The sequence below is a fragment of the Eubalaena glacialis genome, chromosome 10, assembly GCF_028564815.1.
Source record: "Eubalaena glacialis isolate mEubGla1 chromosome 10, mEubGla1.1.hap2.+ XY, whole genome shotgun sequence".
Classification (NCBI taxonomy): Eukaryota; Metazoa; Chordata; class Mammalia; order Artiodactyla; family Balaenidae; genus Eubalaena; species Eubalaena glacialis.
In genome coordinates, this window is record NC_083725.1 from 77722126 (window position 1) to 77743575 (window position 21450).

Here is a 21450-nt window from a genome sequence, read left to right on the forward strand (position 1 = left end):
GATAATGATGTTGCACTACTGTTCACATGCTTATGTAGATATTTTCTTGTATGATATCTCTATTCAAGTCTTTTGTCCATACTTTCATTATGTAGTCAGCCCTTTCCTTATTGGTTTGTAATCTGTGTAGATTCTGGATATAAGTCCTTTGTCAGATATATATATATATATAAAATATCTTCTCCCACTCTTCCGCTCACTGTTTCACTCTCTAAAGGTGTTTTTGATAAACAAAGGCACTTATTTTAATAAAGCCAAATTTATCAATATTTTCCCTTATTGTTGTTGATTTTTGCATCCTGTTTATGAGATCTTTCCCTATCCTGAGGTCACAAAGATACTGTTGTGTGTTACCTTCTGGAATTGCACTGTCCAATAGAGTAGCCACTATTTCACACTTGAGATAGGGCTAGTGTGAGTAAGGAATTGAATTTTTAATTTTATTTATGTTAATGGATTTAAATTTTAAAACTGAAGCTGTATAAAATATTTTTCTATTCAACTCCACTTTTCTCTTTTGATAAGATTACATTTCACTTTAATTATTGAAAATGTATTGTCTAAACCAAGATGTGCTCATTCCAAGAAGCTCTCATTGTCTGGTTCACAAAATGCCCCTAGCCAGATGCTCAGCATCAAAGACATAAGGGCCTTGAAAGTTCTAACAAGCCAGAAAAGGGTTGATGTTCCCCTCCGTGGAAAATAGCACTGGCCTTCAACAGCACAGACATTCCCGATTGGTTAAGCCACAGCTTACTCTTGGGCTGGGAGTCCTTGTGGGGGAAAGTTGTAGATGTTTACAAATTCAAGCCCATGTTTAAAACCATTAAAGGGCTTCCCTGGTGACACAGTGGTTAAGAATCCACCTGCCAATGCAGGGGACATGGGTTTGAGCCCTGGTCTGGGAAGATCCCACATGCTGCGAAGCAGCTAAGCCCGTGCACCACAACTACTAAGGCTGTGCTCTACAGCCCGTGGTCTGTAACAAGAAAAGCCACCGCAATGAGAAGCCCACGCACTGCAATGAAGAGTAGCCCCCACTCACTGCAACTAGAGAAAGCCCGCGCACAGCAACAAAGACCCAATGCAGCCAAAAATAAATAAATAAATATTTTAAAATTTAAAAAAACCATTCAAATACTTGCAAAAATTAAAGTTATATCTGAAAACCATTTGTATGGTTCTTTCCATAAATTTCAAAGGTCAGTAACTATTATTTTGGTGCATATAGCGGGCTGTACCAAGTAATATCTCCCCTTGAGCATCCCGGCAAATCATCCCAGGTAAACTGGTTATTACTTCAGTCACTTATTTATCACCAGTGATGAGTTTCATTTTGGGAGCGCATGTAATTTTTATAAAATTTACCTTGTTTTCCACAAATCTTTTCTACAAATAAAGGAGCTATATGTGAAAAAAAGAAACCCAAGAAACAAGATGTGCTGTAAGTATAAAATATGCATCAGATTCTGAAGACTTAGTTTGAATGAAATAATGTAAAAGATCTCATTAATATTTTTATATTTGATTGCACATTGAAATGATAACATTTTTGAAATTTGAGCTAAACATATGATTAAGACTAATTTCATCTGTCTGTTTTTACATTTTTCAATGTGGCTACTAGAAAATTTTAAATGACATACATGTCTCATGTTGGATTTCTATTGTACAACACTGTTATAGAAGCTTTATTATTTTATCTTTCATAATTAAGTCTATGACCAACGTAGGATAGATTTTTGTATATTCTGTGAGGTAGGGTGAGTGTTTATTTTTTTTCCATGTTGTTATCCAGTTGATTCAGCAGCATTTGTTAAAAAAGCCATCTTTTTCCCCCACTTCACTGCAGTGACACTTTTGTCATTAATGAGGCAGGTTCATTTTTGAACCTTCTATTCATTTCCACTGGTTTGTCTGTCCTCGCACCTGAATCACACTGTTTTCATTATGTGGTTTTATAATAAATCTTCATAGTCTGAAGTAAATTCTCCACTTTGTTCTTCAAGATTGTTTGATATTCTTGGTCTTTTGCATTTCCATATGACTTACAGAATCAACTCATCAATTTCCACAAAAATATTTTCTGGGCATATGACTAGTATTGCATTGACTCCAGAGATAAATTTGGAGAAAATTAACATCTTTATAATAGTAAGTCTTCAAATCCCTGGACATGATACAGTCCTAAAGACTTCTGCAATTTCTGTCAGTGTTTTGTAGTTGTAGTGATCTTGCACAATTTTCATTACATATATTCCCTGGTATTCAATTTTTGTGTGTGCAGTTATAAATGATACAGTTTTAAATTGATTAATTTAGAGACATTTGATAGCTTTAGAATATTGTGTCTTCTGATCTGAGAACACACTGTAACCCTCTATTTAGTCAGAGTTCATAAAAATTCTGGTTATAAGTCCTTTATCAGATATGTGTTTACAAATATTTTCTCCCAGCTAGTGGATTGTCTTTTCATTTTCATCATCCAAAGAACAGCAGTTTTTAATTTGATGAAGTCAAATTAATTAATTTTTTTAATAATTTGAATTAGATTTAAGAAATCTTTCTAAACCCAAAGTTACTAAGGCTTTCTCCTATGTTTTCTCTCAGAAGTTTTACAGTTTTTAGCTTTTGGGCTTAAGTCTATAATCCAATTCTAATTAATTTCTTATAGTAAATAAAAGTCAAAAGTTTTTTGCCCATAGATATCCAATTGTTAAAGCACCACTTGTTAAAAAGTCTCTTCTTCCCCCATTGTGTTACAATATCATCTTTACAGATAATCAGTTGACTATATACGTGTGGGTTTACCTCTGTACTCTCTACCCTGTTCCATTGATCTGTATGTTTATCCTTATACTCTCTTGATTACTGGAGATTTAGAGTAAGTCTTGCAAACAGGTAGTGGAAGTCCTCAAATTTTGTTCTCAAAAGTTATTTTGGCTATTCTAGGTCTTTTGTGTTTCCATAAAAATTTTAAATTTAGCTAGTCAATTTCTACCAAATAAGCCTGCTGGAATTTTGATTGGGATTGTTTTTAGTCTCTAAATAATTTGGGAAAAATTGATACCTACTGAGTCTTTCAGTTCATGGAGATGGAATATCTCTTAATTTATTTAGGTTTTCTTAGTTTTCAGTGTGTAGTTCCTGTGCATATTTTGTTAAATGTATCCCTTAAGAATTTCACAGTTTGTTGTTGTTACTACTGTAAATGGAGTGGCTTTCTTAATTTTGATTTTCAGTTGCTCATTGTTAATATGTAGAAACGCAATTGACTTTTTCTGTTGTCCTTGCTAAAATCACTTATTATTCTAGTAGCTTTTTTTTTTTAAAGACACCAATTGTACTTGAACATTTGTTACTTTTTTTTTTTAATTAATTAATTAATTTATTTATTTTTGGCTGTGTTGGGTCTTCGTTTCTATGCGAGGGCTTTCTCTAGTTGTGGCAAGCAGCGGCCACTCTTCATCGCGGTGTGCGGGCCTCTCACTATCGCGGCCTCTCTTGTTGCGGAGCACAGGCTCCAGACGCACAGGCTCAGTAGTTGTGGCTCACGGGCCTGGTTGCTCTGCGGCACGTGGGATCTTCCCAGACCAGGGCTCGAACCCGTGTCCCCTGCATTAGCAGGCAGATTCTCAACCACTGCGCCACCAGGGAAGCCCTCTAGTAGCTTTTTTGTGAGATTTTCTACACAGATAATCATGTTGTCTGAAAATAAAGACAGTTTGACATCCTCCTTTCCAGTTTGTATACCTTTTATTTAATTTTCTTGTACTGCCTGGGACCGCCTATACAATGCTAAATAGAAGTGGTAATAAATAGATCATTATCTTTTTAACCCAATATCAGAAGGCTTATCTTTCTATTTGCTGTAGATTATTTTTACAGGTACTCTTTTTATTGGTTATAACATTATGTGCTTAACATGTACAGCATTATATTTTGACTCCTATATACACTACTGTGTGCTCACAACCAAAGTTTTAGTTCCCATCCATCACCATACAGTTGACCCTCTTTACCCATTTTTCCCTCTGGTACCCTCTTCCCTCTGGTAACCATTACTCTGTTCTCTGTATCCACATGTTTGTTTTTATTTGGTTTGATTTGATTTGTTCATTAATTTATTTAGTTTTGTATTCCACATATAAGTGAACTCATATGTATTTGTCTTTCTCCATCTTATTTCACTTAGCATAAAATCCTCAAGGTCCATCCATGTTGTCACAAATGGCAAGATGTCATCCTTTTTTATGGCTGAGTAGTATTCTCTCCTATACCACATCTCTATGAACGTAGCATAGTGATGAACGTAGCATAGTGTGTATATCTGTGATGAACGTAGCATAGTGATGAACGTAGCATAGTGTGTATATCTTTTGAAATTAGTGTTTTGTGCTCTTTGGATAAATACCCAGAAGTGGAATAACTGGATCATATGGTAGATCTATTCTTAATTTTTTGAGGAACCTTCACACTGTTTTCTACTGTGGCTGCACCAGTTTATATTCCCACCAGCAGTATATGAGGGTTCCTTTTGTTAGATATGTAACTACTCAGATTTTCTATTTCTTCTTATGTCAGTTTTGTAAGTCGTGTTTTTCAATAAATTTGTCCATTTAATCTAAATTTTCAAATTTATTGTCATAAAATGGTTTATGGTTACTAGCTTCCTTTAGTACTCTGTAGGACTTTTTATCCCCAGTATTGGTAGGTGTGTTTTCTGTCTCTTTTCTCAATCATTCTTCGTGGTGGTTATCAATTTTATTCATCTTTTTAAAGAAGAAAATTTTTGCTTTGTTAATTTTCTATTTTATTTCTGCTTTGTCTTTATTGTCTTTCATAATCTGTTCTTATCTTGAGTATTTTCTTCCTTTTTGGTTTCCTTAGGTTCATTTGGTGGTTCTTTTTCTAGTTTCTTGAAGTAGATCTTAGAGCATCAATTGTCAACTTTTCTCTCTTGCATAATGTATACATTTAAAGCTCTAAATTCCCCTCTAATCATCGCTTTAGCTGCATTCTAGTCATTTTGTTATACCATATTTTTTATCATCAGTTAATTTAAATTTATTTTTATTTCTTCTTTGATCTGTAGGTTGTTAGAAAGTATTGCTTAAGTTCTAATCATTTTGAAGTGTTCTACTTATATTTTTTTTAAATTGATTTCTAGCTTAACCTCACTGTTGTCAGAAGACATACTATGTATGACTTCAGTCCTTTGAAATTTGTTGATACTTGCTTTATGGCTTGGCATATCACCAATTTAGTGAATGTTCCATGTGCTCTGAAAAAAATTTATATTCTCTAGTTATTGGGGATGTTGTTTTATATCAATCAATTAGGTCAAATGTATTAGCAGTGTTTGCTCAAATCTTCTATATCCTTACAGGTTGTCACCTGTACTTCTGACCGACTGGTTATAAGTAGAGGTTCCCCCAGTTCCTTCCTTGGGTTCAATAATTTGCTAGTCTGGTGTAGAACTCAGGGAAACACTTACTTATACTTATTAGTTTATTATAATGGATATGATAAAGGATACAGATGAATAGCCTGATGAAGAAATACATAGGGTGAAGTCTGGAAGGGTCCCAAGCACAGGAGCTTCTGTTCCCATGGAGCTGGGGTGCAGCACCCTCCCAGCACATGGATGTGTTCACCAATCTGGGAGCTTTCTAAACCCTGTACTTCAGGGATTTTTATGGAGGCTTCATCACATAGGTATGATCGATTATTAACTCATTTTCCAGCCCCTCTCCCCTCTTCAGAAGATGGAGGGGTAGGGATGATAGTTCCAAGCTTCTAATCATGGCTTGGTCTTTCTAGTGACCAGTCCCCATCCACAAGCCCACCAAGAGCCACCTCATTAGAACAAAAGATACTCCTATCACCTAGGAAATTTCAAGGGTTTTAGGACCTTTTTGTCAGGAATTGGGGTCAAAGATCAAATATTAGCAGAAGCCAGGGGCAGAGACCAATACAGAAAGTCCCTGATTTACACTGGTTCAATTTGCAATTTTTTGACTTTATGGTAATGCAAAAGCAATATGCATTCATTAGAAACCATACTTCACATTTTGAATTTTGATCTTTTCCCAGGCAAGCAATATGTGGTACCATACTCTCCAGAGAGCCACAGCTCGCAGTCAGCCAGGAGACCTGGCTGGTAAATAACCGATACACTTACAGCCTGTACTCTGTACTCAAACAACCATTCTGTTTTTCACTTTCAGTGTAGTATTCAATAATCTATCAATACATGAGCTAGTCTACCCTTTGTTATAAATTAGGCTTTGTTTTAGATGATTTTTTCCAACTGTAGGCAATGTAAGTGTTCTGAGCACATTTAGGTATGCTAGGCTAAGTTACAACATTTAGTAAGTTAGGTGTATTAAATGAGTTTTCAACTTACAATATTTTCAACTTAGGATGCGTTTATCGGGATGTAACCCCATTGTAAGCTGAGGAAGATCTGTAGGTATAGTTCTTATTATTTCACACTATCTTACATTAAACAGTCAATTGTCTTTTAAAGAAATTAAGAACCACAAAGAAAAATTATTTTATATTTACCATTTCTGAACCTCTTCATTCCATCTGGTATATTCCTTCTGCTACAGAACTTTTTAAAACTTTTTACTATCCATGTCAGCAAACAACAAATTATCCTAACTTCTTTCTCCTAAAAAAAGCAAAAAAACAAAAAAAAACAAAAACCTTTATTTTTGCTTCATTTTTTTTTTAAAAAACAAGGAAGGTAAGGAGAATTTTTTTTTTGATATTTATTTATTTATTTATTATTTTATTTATTTATTTTGTCTGTGCCGGGTCTTAGTTGCTGCACACGGGATCTTCATTGAGGCATGCAGACTTCTTAGTTGTGGCCTTTGAACTCTTAGTTGCGGTGTGCATGCAGGATCTAGTTCCCCAAGCAGGGATCAAACCTGGGTCCCCTGCATTGGGAGTGTGGAGTCTTACCCACTGGACCACCAGGGAAGCCCCTTTTGCTTCATTTTGAATGGGTCGTTTCACTGGACATAGAATCATAAGTTGACAGATTTTTTTTGTTCTTTCAGCATTTTAATGATGTTCTATTGTCTCTTGGCATATTTAGGTCCTGACAAGATGTCCATGGACATTCTTATCTTTGTTTCTCTGTATGAAATGTATCATTTTTCTCTGTCTGCTTTTAAGATTTTATCTGTATCTCTGGTTTGTGGCAATTTCATTATCATGAGGCTTGCTATGATTTTCTTTGTGTTTACCCTGCTTGTGGGTTTTTGAGCTTCTTGAAGCTGTGGATTTACAATTTTCATTAAATTTGCATGATTTTCAGCAATATTATGTCAACTATGTTTTCTGTTCCTGTCATTCTCCCTCTGTCTCCTGGCACTCCAATCACATGTATTTTAGACCACTTGATATTGTCCCACGGGTCATTGAGGTTCTATTCATTTTTTTCAGTCTCTTTTTCTCTGTGCTTCATTTTAGATAGTTTTTATTTTATTGCTGTTATTTAATTTCACTGAATATTTTCCTCTGCAGTATTTAGTCTGTTGTTAAACTGATCCAATGAAATTTTCATTTCAGATTTTGTAGTTTTCATCTTCATAGGTTCCATTTGGTTCTTTTAAAAATATTTTTTGTTTCTGTCCTTATTCTGTTCATGTTTTCTTTTTAAATTCTTGAGCACATTTAGAATAACTCTTTTTAAATCTTTGTCTGCTAATTTCATCATTTCTGAGTTTGCTTTTATTGATTGATTTTTCTCTTGATTATCAGACTCATTGTCCTGCTTTTTTGTGTATCTAGTAACTGTTTACTGGCTGTTAGATTTTGTAAATATTACATTTTAGAGTGTCTAGATTTTGTTTCCTCATTTAAAGAATGTTATATAGGCATTAAAAAATGTTTGGCAGGCAGTAGAGTAACTTGCAGATCAATTTGTTTCTTACAAGGCTGGTTTTTAAGCTTATTCAGTTATGTCTATAATGACCTTTACTCTAGAGCTAATTTATCCCTGTTACTCAAGTGTGACTCTTCTGTTGTCTCCACTCTAATGCCCCCAACATTTGCTCTACCCTATTTGGGTAAAACTTGAACATTTTCCAGTCTTGTGAAAGCTTTAGAGATTATTTACCCTGTAACTCTTCAGCAGTTGTCGGCCCAACCTCATGCAATTTCTCTCTATGCATCTATAGTTTATCATTAAGCAATAGACTCAAGTTGACTTTTATGTTTATTTCTGAAGTCTGTTTTCTGCATAGATCCTTCCTCTCAGTACTCTTCCCCACATATTCCAACTGCCTCAGCCCACTCAAACGGTGACCTTTGTCTTCTCAACTCAATGAATCTGCTATGCTCTGTTTAGGTTCCTCCTACCTGCACTGTGTTCTGGAAAGTGCCTGTAGGCAGAAAGCTACTGTGATTGTAGGGCTTACCTCATGTAAGCTCTGTTCCCGCCTTTATCACAGTTCTGTACTACCTCTTGTCCAGTGTCTGGAAACAGCTGCTTCATATATTTCATCCTGACTTCTAGTGCTTTGTGGTGGGAGATCAATCCCAGAATCAGTCACTCCATTATAGCCAGAGTAGAACAATGCTGCAAATTTTTTAAGCTTGCAAATGAAAAGTAAACTAGAATGAATGGTTCTATGATGGAAGAGAGTAAAGGGGAAGAGATTCAGGGGTAACTATTTAACTTTATATAACTTTGCCAGAAGTTTAAGAAATGCATTATATCTGGGAACGTTTTCTCCTCAATTTCAAAATAAAATTCAGTGGAAATATTAAATTTATTTTTGACAGTTAGAAAAAGTTTCAAATTTAGGTTATTATACTTCCTCCATAAAATGACGGTTGATTAGGCAGTTTTACTAATATTGCAGTATTGTTCGTTGGGATCAATGATGATGATGAAGCAATGGCTGCTGCTTCATCTTCTGGGAGAGGCAGCTGATGATGATGATGACATTTATTTAAGCACCTGCAATGAACCAGGCACTGTGTTAGGCTCTTTATATTGATTATGTTTACTCTTCTACAACAGTTCTGCAAGTTAGATGTCATGATCCCCAGAAACTCAGGAGGTGAAGTTAGTTCCTCAAGCTCACACACTAAGAGGGGAATACTCAGTGACTAAAGTACTCAGTGGTGATTTAGTGGCTGGGGCTGGGAAACAGTCTCAGCTCCCCACTAACGATGCCTCCACCGTTATTATGCGGCTCCTGATTTTCTCTTCACCTGAGCGTTCCCATCTGGCAAATTAAAGTGGAAAACAGTTAACTCTCTCCCCAGAGAGGCTGTGTTATTATATAGATGTTTTGCATTATTTTGCTTTGAATAACAGCATATGTAAATGTGTTCCTGGAGGTTAAAATTACCCTTAATTTTTAAAACTTGGCCTCTCCCACTGGGGTGAATAGTTGAAAATTACGGGGAAGAAAAGGCAGGCTGGAGAGAATGTTAGTCAGTTTGGAATTACCTCTCCTCCTCCCTCCCCACCCAACACATATTTCTGTTTAGATAGAAGCTGACGCGGCAGAGTAAAGATTAGTAAATCTCCTATCATGGAGTCCTAGCTGGTTCTGATATCCAGTGTTCAGGGTGCGTTAATCCAGATATTAATCATTAACTCTGCATCAGGTTGATGTGTAGGGGCAGATGTTCTAGCTGAGAAGAATAAAAATCTCCTGTGGCACCTGGAACACTTTATCACACGTGGTCCCCAGTCAGATCACAAAGAGATCTGAGCAAACACAGGCACTTTCCTGCCTCTAACCATCTACCTCTTTTTCAGGGGTTGGCATCTCCCCTCGACTTCAGCTCTCCCGTGGGCCCTGAATTGTTGAGCCCTCCCTATCTTAAACCGCCTTTCCTGGCATTTGAATCATCACTTCGATGATGTGATAATATCTGCAAGTTGGGAAAATAAAATTGGCATTTGTTTAGCCATAATTAATGAAATATTTATGTTGCATGAGACTATGTGATAAAACCTTAGGCTTAGAGTCCTTTTGCTTCTGATTACATTTGGGATTTTTTTTTTTTCTATGACCAGACATTCTGACGCCAGCCCTTTTACACTGAGCAGATGTCATGTAGTAAAAATGGGTGCCAGATGCTGTGAGCCGCAGAAGGGCGATTTGTTTAAGAGTTGGCTCCGACTTTTTTGCATTCAATTACTCTGCAGAACGAACCTTACACAAGCATTTAGGTAACTCAGCTAACTTCAGACATGAATTTTAATAATAGATTTCATCTCTGAATGCATTCCTAGCAACACACCATATAAATGGTGTTTAAGGAATTAATTGATTTCTGCATAATACCTTTTTTTTTTTCACATGAAAAGAGAGCTGCAAAGCTCTTGGCAGGGACCCAGAAATGTAATTAACGTAGAGGGCCAAATTTTCAGTTGCCCTTAGGTGCTGCCGCCTCACGCTCATGGCAGGTGCAGTGAGGGGAGGGCAGGGAGGAAGAGAATGGGCGTAGCAGGGAGGAGGGAGAGGTGGCTTTGGGTCATGACGCAGGAGAAGAAGCTAGGAGTTCAGTGAGTTCTTCTGTTCCCATTTCAGGTCCCAAGCACGTCCCCATCAGAGCGCAGGTGGCAGGGACTGCCTCTTCCACCTCTTCCACCACCACCTCCTCTGCAGATGAAGAATTCGATCCTCAGCCTTTCTTGCGGTCAAAGGTAACAACACTTGGCAAACCAAAGGGGGCCTTGGCTTGCGGGGGCCGTTTACCATCCAGATTTCAGACCCAATGTGGGCTCCAGCTGCAGCAGTTTCATTAGGAGAATCACGTTTCATTGCATCTGACAGCAGCCGCTCTTTTTACCTGGAACCCCCTAAGAATTACCTTTTTATATATATTTTTTAACTTTTAGAAACTTGCCTTTCTCAGAGATGTCAAAGTGGGAAGGGGGAAAAAACAGACATATTTACTCAAAACCATTTGGTGACTGCAGCTCTTAAAGTGGTGATCCAACAAGCAAACCATCGAAAAAATTAAAACAAGCAGATGTGTATTTCCCTAGGGGTAGCACAGCTTCATTTAAGAAGCACTAGAGGCAGATTGCATGGAAAACATTATGTTTATTCTAATCAGAAATACGAAATGTACCATGCAGTTGCATCTAGACTCTGAGGATCCCCACTGACTAGCCGTGTGCCGGCGGGGGAATGGCAGTTCTTCTCTTTGCTTAATGAGCATTAATTTCTGGAGAACCCTTTAAATAACTCCCATACCCATGGATTAAAAAACACAGACGTCATTGCATGTCTTTAAATGTGTCTGTATGTTACATACACGGAGACACGCATCCCATGACCAGATCCCACCATTGTTTTCTTTATCCTCTGGGGCTGGAAGAGCTGAATGGCTGGACATCATATGCTTCCTGGGCGGACAGAAGCAGTTCACTGCTCTGGCAGTGTTTACTTTTTGGAGCAGTAAGGATCTGTGGAGAAAGAGAGAGAACCAAATTTATTTACTTAAACTCAACTTTTCCGTATCTAGCGCTAGGAGCTTTGGCATCATCTCAAGTCATTCAGGGGTTCCAGCTCCCCACGGCCCACCTTGGAGCAAGTCAGGAGAGAGCTGGGACGTGGTGGGGAGAGAGAGAATGAGAAGAAGAGAATACGTAGAGATTTCTGATTTCTAACCGTGGGTGTCCATGATTAGTTAGACACTCAGTACCAATGAATTCTATGTGTCGTGTTGATTTCTGGGATTTCCTTACAGACCCTCTCACCCCCTTGAGTGACCCTGAGTTAATTCTGTATTCAAATGAGGCAGAAGCCCCAGCATCAGCCATTCTGCCACTCATGGGGACCAAAAGAATGGAGTGGCTGAAAGCCATCGAAATGGCAAGACCGTGGTACCTAGGACAAGCGCTGCGAATAGCTCCTTGTCCTCCTGCTGGACCAGAACAGAGCCAGTCATCACATAAGCCTGCAGTGTGGTAAACCTTGCCCGCTTCACCTGGCTTCCAACACAGTCCACTCTTCAGGCAGGGAAGCTGGCAAAAAGGTTCCTTCTTTATGACTTTCCAAGGGCTCACACTGAAGGAACAAGGGAAGTGCTTTCCCTTCTAGTTTCTTTATCTCTTCTACCACATATAGGTGTGTCCCCAGCCACATGGCACAGAGCCCACCTCAGCTCAAGTGAACCTTTGCAAAGGAAACTGGAGACAGGATATGCAGCCTCGCCTCTTTGCTCTGCCCCCTCCCCTCAAGTTAATGCCTGGATCTGAGAGAGCGGGGGACAGGCAGCTTGTCTTCAGTCCTGCCAGATTTCTCTCTTTCTCTGTCCTTCATCTTTTTCTTCCTTAGCCCTTAGACGTTTTCCTTTCTTCTCTGTATCGTCATCACCATTATTGAAGATGTGAGAACCGTGCCTGGTGCAATGTAAGGCTATATGAGCGTTTGTTAATAAATCATCCTTCTTTTTTTCTATGTCCACATCTTTAATAAAAGGCAGTAAAGGACTTTCTTTCCCTGTCTAGGTTCTGCTTTGCTGACTCTTGATAAAGCAGTTGGGGTTTGGCAGCTTTGCTGCTGGGAAGTGCTAAGACAGCGCAATGCTGTCAAGGCATCCCTCACTGAAATTGTTTGAATGGTCTTAATTTAGGGGGAAAGTTTGATATTTCTATAAAGCAGAGGTCCTTGATGCATCTGCACCGAATTTGGCACAGGAAAGGCAGAATAAACTCGATAGAAATGTGGACACTGGATTCAGATTACCTGAGCTTAGCTCCTGGCTCTACCAATTCCGGATTGTGTCATCTTGGGCAAGTTATTTAACTTCTCTGAGTTTTGATTTCCTTATCTGTGAAATAAGTGTAATTTGTGGAATAAATAAAATGATGCATGTGAAGTAATCAGTACAGTGTCTGGCACATAGCACTCAAAAAATGCTGGCAATTATTATGTAGATTAGTATAGTGGAAGCTCAAGAGATATTTGTTAAATACCACCACACCCCTCCCCACCCAGCCTTCCCAGAAAGGTCCTGGCTGCTTAAAGGAGAGGTTCCCTCACCCAAATGGCCTGGAACCTCTGCAGTGGTTGACAGTCAATCTGGAAGTTGTCCTCTAGCAATAGAGATGTGGTACAGAATAAGTTTGAGTTCTGAGAGCCAAAATTTCCTTCCAAGGATGAAAGAAAGGATGAAGATCTTTAGGATTCTACATCCTACAGAGAATTTTAGAAAAACCAAGTTTCGTCATTGAGCTAAATGTTTTCACCAATGATCTGTAAACATTCTGAACCCTGAAAGCTGGATGCTCCCCTAAGGAGAGTGATGGAATGGGTGGCCAAATGACAAGGATCCAGAAAGCCCTGGAAAGGCACTTGCTTTTAAGGTAAAATCTCTGACCTCTATTATGGACCTGGGGTCAGGCCTGTTAGGTCTATTCCGCACTTGTGGATTTATAGTCCTTTTAATGGGCAAATATTCAGCTCAGCCAGAGCTACTGAATGCCCAGGCACCAGGCTAGATGTAACAAGTTTTTAATTCCATATTTATTTCTGCCAGCATAGAAAAAAGTCTCTCGCATGTTCTCATTCTCATCCTAATATAGAACATTGATGTGTATGCTCCGAGAAGGCAAACATAATAAAACTGGCCCAAGTTGGACATTTATTTTGTATATGTAAGATGTATACATACATACATTATACATACTACATACATACACACACATATATGAAAAATAGTAGATTTTAGTAAGAAATTATAATCATGCTAATTTGTATAATAATAATGTAATAATCATACTGGTAACAGTAAAAATCATAGTATTTACTGAATATCTATCCCATATCTTTTTAAAGTATTCTGCAAAGGACTTGACCCACCTTACCCCGTTTAATCCTTATCCCATCCCTACAAGGTAGGCATTAAATCATTCTCATCGCTCGGAAGAGGATGCTGAGGTTCAGAAAGTTGTGTGACATCCCGAAGCTCACACAGCTCAGCTGGGGTTTGAATGCCAGCTTTGCATGGCTCCTGGGCCCAGTGCTCAAATGTTATTCTCTGCTGCTTCTCCAATCAGAAGAGTCTCCTGAAACTTCCAATATGTGGAGCTGGCCACACCACTACTTCTCCTTTCTCTGCTCTCTAAAACCTGGAAGAGACACTGTCAAGATCTGGACAGCTATTTTAAATGCCTCAATTTTGAATGTTCTGTATTCTACTAGCCCAGGCACACAGAGAACCCAGTGGTATTAATGACGTATTTGTACAAGCAAAGTGAAGTAGGGAAGGCAATCTTATGCCTAGATACAGAACATTTCCATCACTGCAGAAAGTTCTGTTGACATTGTTGTTCTAGAAGCTAAGCAGTGGTTTGGTTGGAGAGGGCAGAGTGTGTGACAGTATTTTGTAAATTTCAGCTTCATTTTTCAAGACATTTTTTTTTCTTCTTGGTTTTTATAGGAGAGGAAGACACTAAGAAGAGGAAGGAAGCTAGAAAAAGCAACAAAACAATTGGTTAAGCAAGAAGAATTGAAAAGACTTCATAAAGCTCAGGTCAGAAAACAAACTTGAGCTGAGTGAGTGGGTCTGGGATCCTGGGGATCTGGATCTGGAAGCCTTTGGAAATCTGTATTGCACTGGGGAAAGATAGGTCTCTCTTCTCTGAGCAACCGGGCTTGTGGCTATTCTAAAGGCTCTGACTCAATCCCTGGTGGGACTCTGGGGCCTGGAGGGCCCCCTTGTTGAGTTGGCCCACTCCCAGCTGCCTTTCCATCTGCAGACGCGTGTCCTGCAAAGTGAGCTGGAACAGCAGCCAACACACGGCCTTGGGAACAATCCCAGGCCCTTAGTGCCACACACCAGTGGCCTTAGTTTTGTCCTCTGTGAGGACACAACCTTCCCCTGACTTTCTGACAGTGTCTTTGCTGAGCTGACAACTACTGGGGCTGTCTCTATTCCAAGGTTAGTTGAACACACAAGCATCTAGCATTCTGCTACAGATTTCCTGGGCTGATTGTTTACTCCAAACATTTCTGCCCAAGTTGATCTGCCCACCTGCAAAATGAAGCAGAAAGTCAAGGCACACCCCCTCTCCCTGAGGACCCCAAACCTAGCCTTGAGGGACAGTTGGGCTTTAGGACAGAAGGACTTAAAATGACCACTCATGTTAATGCAGCATACCCTACATCCCTTCTTCCAGTTGTTCGCTTTATCAGGCCGGGTAGTCCTGTAATTTGTTTCTGACAAAAACAGGAAGTCACTTATTCCAGCCTCCTTTACTCTTCTCAGTGACTGACTTGGGAGCCACCCCCTTCACCTAGTGGATGGGAAAAATTCCCATAAATTCCCTCTGTCCATTCTCAACTTCTGAAACAGGCTTTCTTGAAACATTTCAACTTTTCCTTCTGAGAACATGAGAAGTCTTTATGAAATGGATTGGCAAACTCAGCAATTTCCCCTCCTTCTATTTTTACTCCAGACAGTAGGCAGTGATAACAGAAGAATTACGATGGCCTTTTGAGGCCTAATCTGCTAGCACCCGTACCGGTCCTGTATAATCTTCGAGATTTTCATCCTTAGTTTCTAAAGAATGACCACCGTATCAATCAGCTTGAGCTGCCATAATGACATACCACAGACTGGGTGGCTTAAACCACAGAAATTTATTCTTTCACAGTCCTGGAGGCTGGAAGTCCAAGATCAAGGTGCCTGCAGGATTGGTTTCTGGTGAGGACTCTCTTCCTGGCTTGTAGACAGCTGCCTTCTTGCTGTGTCTTCACATGACCTTTTTTTCTGTGTGCATTCAGAGAAAGAGAGAGAGAGAGAGAATTTTGGTATCTTTTCCTTTTCTTATAAGGACACTAGTCCTGTTGGATTAGGGCCCACTGGTATGACCTCACTTAACCTTATTTACCTCCTTAAGGGCCCTATCTCCAAACACAGTGTCTTTAGGGATTAGGACATCAACATATGAATTTGGCGGGGGAGGGGGGCACTACTCAGTCCATAACAATTATAGAGACATAATTGCAAAGTAATCAGTAATAAAGTCATTTAAATGTTTCCCTTCCTTTAGCAATTCTACACCGTGCCAGCAAGAGACAGATCTATAAAGATATAATTGTCTTTAAAAGAGAGACAGAGAGGAAGAGGGCATAAAATTACAAGTAGTTTTAGATAGAATTCCCATCTATTTCAGATTTTATGTTCGGGGCTTAAACACTCTCAGCTGAGACAAGAAGCCAGGTGGCTGCTCCGTCCCCACCCCTCCCCACCGCCACCCTTGCTTGGGCCTCTTCACGGGTTGCAGATGCCTCAGCGATTGTACTTTGAATCCAGGGGAGACTTAGAACGATGTGGAGTTAAGGAGGAAGAGGAGTGAGACAGAGCTAGAGGAAGGTAGGAAAGGAAGAACACGCACGTTCTACCTGCCCAGACAGCTGCCACTTCCTTGAACACACCTGGTCTGCCAGGTGCAAAGTCTGTTCTGTCAAGAGATGTGCCTTTTGGCAGCGTGTGTTTGAAAGCAGAGAAAATGGACGGGGATGAACAGAATGTACAGAGGAAAGGTTTTCCCTTCATTTTCCTTCCTAATATACAAGCGAGAAATAGCTGGTAAGGAAAATAAACATGTAAAGGCAAACGCAGTCATGATCCCAAGCCTTGCTAGGTGCCTTGATGGTTAGGTTAAGGTTATGGAGGGGGTGCCTTAACGGGATAAACATTTCTGTCTTGTCTTAACAAACTGCTAGTAATAAGCCACAGTGCACTTCCACAGACAATCAAGAGCCCCCGTGGTGCAGTGAAAGGATAGGTTGCCCATTTGTAGCTGAGGACAGGAGCAGGACAAACCAAGAGAGGGACACCCAGCCCCAGGAGTTGGCCCACGTCTCCTGCTCCAGAACAACTTCTTGGGAGGTATCTGCCGGTTCTTCTTGGGAAGAGAAACGTGCCCTGTGTTTGCCCCCGGAGATCCTGTCCTACTCTGGGTAGGGACTGCAGCTCTGATGGCTATGCCGTCACCATGGTCAGAGGCCGAGGCTCCGAGGAGTCCAGGAACTACGAGGACCACCCACCCAGCCCAGCAGCCTCTGCCTGAGAGCGTGTCTGTGTGACTGGCCTGGTCAAAGGGGAGTGTTTTAATGTCTCCTTGGGGGCAAATTGAGCTTACACACAGACTCCTTGCTTTATGTTTTCATACTTAAAGAAAGGAAATGCCAAGTCCTAGTTGTTTTGGGAATTCATAGGTTCTTACCCAGTTAATCAAGGAGGTGGCATCACGAGGGAAAGGGCTTCTTCCTCTTGGAAAGTAGGCGGCAGAATTGGCGCCCTTGCATGACTCTGCACGTTGAAAGTACCTGCGTGACGTATGATCCTGGCATTGCAGGCCATCCAGAGGCAGCTGGAAGAGGTGGAGGAGTGGCAGAGGGCTTCCGAGATCCAGGGCGTGAGGCTAGAGAAGACCCTGAGAGGAGAAGCAGGTAGGCATCCCTGCGGGCGGATCTGGAACAGCGGGCTCGGGCCCGTGTCTGTGGTCTGAAAACAGTGCCGGTCTAACCATCTGGGCAAAACAGTGAGACCTTGTCGCCCGCTGTGGAACTGTCAACACGGACCTGCGGTGCCCAATCCACAACTGCTTCCCACTTTCAAAATTAAACTGGTTGTCCAGTTTGAAATTCCCAGGGCATCAGTCAGCCTGTGGGCCTTGGATTTCTGGTCTGTCCAGTCTCTCTTCCGCTAATGTGAATGTTCTTTGCAATTCAGGGATTAAGATAAATTCAGGAGAAACAGTTGGGTGTTCAAGGAATGTTGGTAGTGATTCAAAGCCTGGACTTGGAGTCAAAGTCCTGGTTTCTCCCTTTACCACCTGTAGCTCCCTTTATCAGCTGTAGGGCCTTGGGACAGTCACGTTCTAAACCTTTATGAACTTTCGTTTTCTCCTCTAAAATTTGGATAATAGTGGTTTCCTATCTTATAGAGCTGAAATAACGATTAAAGGAGATATATATATACATGATGAAATATATATATGATGAAATTAAATCAGCACATTACCTGGCACAAGGTAAAGCAATGAATAGTAACTGTTCTACTGGTAGCTTCAGATTCTTAGATGCAAACAGAATTCATCTGGTGAAGGCCTGCTTTGTACTGGACATTAAGACAGTAGGTCTCTAACGATAAGTATGACATTTCCTGCCTTTGAGAAGTTTATGGTCCATTGAGGGACACAGACATGTGAATAAACCACAATACAGGGGGACGAGGGCTGTGATGGGAACAAGCATTAGGGTGGAATGAGGACAGAATCACGAGGTTCCTAACTGATCTCGATGGGGAAGGGGGGTGGTCAGGCTAATCACCTGGAAGGGGTGATCTGTTAAGACAAGAACTGGAGAAGGAACAGGAAGTTACCAGGGAGGTGAGGAGACTATTCTGGCAGAGGGAACAGCACCTGCAAAGACCAAAAGTAAAAAGACGTGAAATGCCATAACGAATAAGGAACCAGCAGAGAGTTTTGAGTGAGGAATGAAACTGAAAGAAATCTATGTGTTTGTGGAAACCATCCAGCAGTGGTGTAGCTAGTGAATTGGGGTCAATGGGGGGTATTGTCTCTTTTTTAAAATTGAAGCTCAGTTGATTTACAATATTGTGTTAGTTTCAGGTATATAGCAAAGCGATTCAGTGATATATATATGTGTGTATATTAGGGGTATTGTCTCTTTAATTTCTGATGTGATGTCTTTAGCCTTCTGTATTTGGGATATAAAATGTGAGAAAGCAGACACTGAAAACACATATCTCTGTGTGTGGTCATGTAAACAACATAGGGAAAGGTTAGGGCTTCAGTTCTCTTAAAAGTTCAGTTATTCGAGAATAATGGTACCAGCAGGGGCAGACCCAGATTTTGTGAGGCCCGAAGCTCATACAAAGTCATGCAGGCAAACCTGTGGGGCTGCTCCAGAGCCCTGCAAGGGCCAGTCCACGTGAGAGGCCCTGTGGTTTCAGCTTCTGTAGCTGTGTGGTTATTGTCTCTCTGGCAACGTTGGAGTCTGACTTTACCCCTCTGTGCCTCAGCTTCTGTGTTTCTGAAGTGGGAGTGAAAATTATAGTTGTTCCTTGGATTTGTGGTGAGGATTGGCTAAAACAATGTATGTGGGAGCCCTAGCACAGTGCCTGGTATGGGCAAGATGGTTAATAAATATTTGCTCCTTTTCTTACAATACTCTGTGCATTTCCTTGCAAAGAGAACCCAAATCCACCCATCAGAAGTAGGGTTCTTGACAAAAATGGTAACTGTTTCTCACTGCTTGGAGTCCCTGCCTACCTCTACAGCCACTGTCAGGGCTTTCGATACAATGAAATGTTTGGTCATATTCCCGATCAAGACGGCTTGGCACTTGTCTTTAGGAATCCGCTGACTTCAGTGAGAGCCTTAGAAGTGAAAAGGATAAACCAGCAAAGCTAGGACATGTTTCATTTTGCTGGGGAGGCAGTATGGCATGGTGGGGTAAGTAAAATTGTAAGTGTCAAGGAGCCCTGTGTTCAAATTCTGTTCCACTGCATTTAGGCTATGTGGTTTTGGGAGAATCACTTAACCTCTCTGCTCCCAGATTCCTTATGTGAAAAATGGAGCTAATAATCCTCACATTACCAGGTCATTTTGAGAATTAAGTGTATTGATGGACCAAGAGTCTCCCAAGAGTGCCTACCACATTGTAGGCATTTAATAAATGGCTACTGATATTATTTTACAAAATGTTAAATATCCATTCACACTTTTTAAAGAATTGACTCTCTGATCTTTATTGCTTGAAATTTAAAGTCTGCAAACCAAATTTTTAAAGCTTCTGAAAATCTCCCTCACCCTCAATATAAAAAAAGGCTATTTGCAGTTATCAGCTAAAGAAACTCGGCCAGCTTACGGTGTTTTCAAAGGTGTATTTGCCTGGCCAGAAGATGGATTCTGTTCATTCCCTCTATATCCTTGGTAATTTAATTCCCCTGTTAAGTTTATGGGCCTTTTTCTCCTTGATTGTCCTTATGTGGGTGACAGATGCAGATTAACAAGGGGCAGGAGACTGAAAGAGTCAAGTCACAGAGAGCGGCCCCAAAGGAAACCAAACAGAAGATTTGCAAACCAGGCATTGAAATTAATACACTCGAACTTGTAATAACATTTGTGCAATAATAATATTCCTTTGCAGTTTAATATTCTACTCAGCCCCTTTAAGAGCTTGCCCTGGTGCTTAATGAATGACCGATGCTTATTAGGTTAAGTTGTATTTGAGCTGGCCTGGGCTGCTCTGGTTCAAGTGATTTAATGGGAATTATTTAATAAGTATTATTAGGATAATTAGAAAATGATCACAGTTAGGCAATAATATTGAACTATAAAGGTTGTGAATAACCAGATTTAGAGACAGGCCTGAAAACATGAGTCGTCTGCGACAGTTATGCAAGTCTCCTCTGATAATGATGTGCACCAGCCTGAAAGGGTCTTTTGTTCCTAGGAGTTATTCATTAGGCGAGCATTGAATTAGAGGAACACGCGGGGGTGCAGGACGGAGGGCAGTGATGGCTGATGAGCAAAATGAGGCTTTGATGAGCTCCCAATTGTCGTGACAACAATTCCTGCTTTCTCTTTTTCCAACAGTCAGAAATAAGCTCTCCCACCCCCAGGAAGGGTTTTTCCCCATTTTGTCAAGGCAAGGGAAACAAAGAAAAACAAAAGTCCAACAATCCACCCCAGATGACAAGTCATTATGTTCTGTAGGGTGTGTGTGTGTGTGTGTGTGTGTTTATGTGTGTGTATGTGTGAGAGATGGACGTCCTTGACAAAGGAAATGGATTCTCCCGATGGTCCTAGCTGCCCAGAGTAAAGGACCATGATATACAGCGGCCTGATTGCTCTGAGCCTTACCGTCTATGAAGAGGTCAAGTCGAGCTTTGCAGCCACTTAGACTCTTCTTGGTTACCTTCTGGTTTTGTTGGTTGTCAGTGTAGTGGTCAGTGTTATGTGTGATGGAACACCACAGTTTAGCAAGAGACCACTATTCAAATTTAGTAGATAACAGAATCTGTGCTTTCTTTCAATACCTGGGGACAGGTAAAATCTGGTGAAACCTGAGATCAGCTTTGAGGGAGAAAAAATTAGTCCCCAGGGGAATGTAACGGAATATTCCTCCCTTATAGCTTTACCAACGTTGAGGATGGTTTACCAGTTGATTGCCTGCATCCCTGCATTGAGCTTCTTGCTTTTTTGTTTTAGAGCCCGATGGCTTTTCCTTCACACAGATAAGGGGTTTACAAAGAAATAGCAGGATGTCTGAGGCTGCCAGCAGGTGGCAGCAGGAGCACACATTATGACAAGAGAAATTGCAATGAACCCTAGGCAGGAAGAGGGAAGTAGTTTGGCTTACACTCTGTGGTTTTTATCTTGACTGCTGCTGAGGAACAGAAGAAACAATA

At 40.4% G+C, this 21450-nt stretch overlaps 1 protein-coding gene across 1 annotated transcript in view; it reads left to right on the forward strand.

Moving 5' to 3' along the window:
• Positions 1–21450, forward strand: part of MICAL2 (microtubule associated monooxygenase, calponin and LIM domain containing 2) — a 217942-nt gene that overhangs the window by 172953 nt on the left and 23539 nt on the right. Inside the window, exons 26-28 of the mRNA XM_061201468.1 lie at positions 10575–10690; positions 14440–14532; positions 17366–17459. Coding sequence (XP_061057451.1) covers positions 10575–10690; positions 14440–14532; positions 17366–17459 — 303 coding nt within the window. The remainder of the gene's footprint in view (positions 1–10574; positions 10691–14439; positions 14533–17365; positions 17460–21450) is intronic.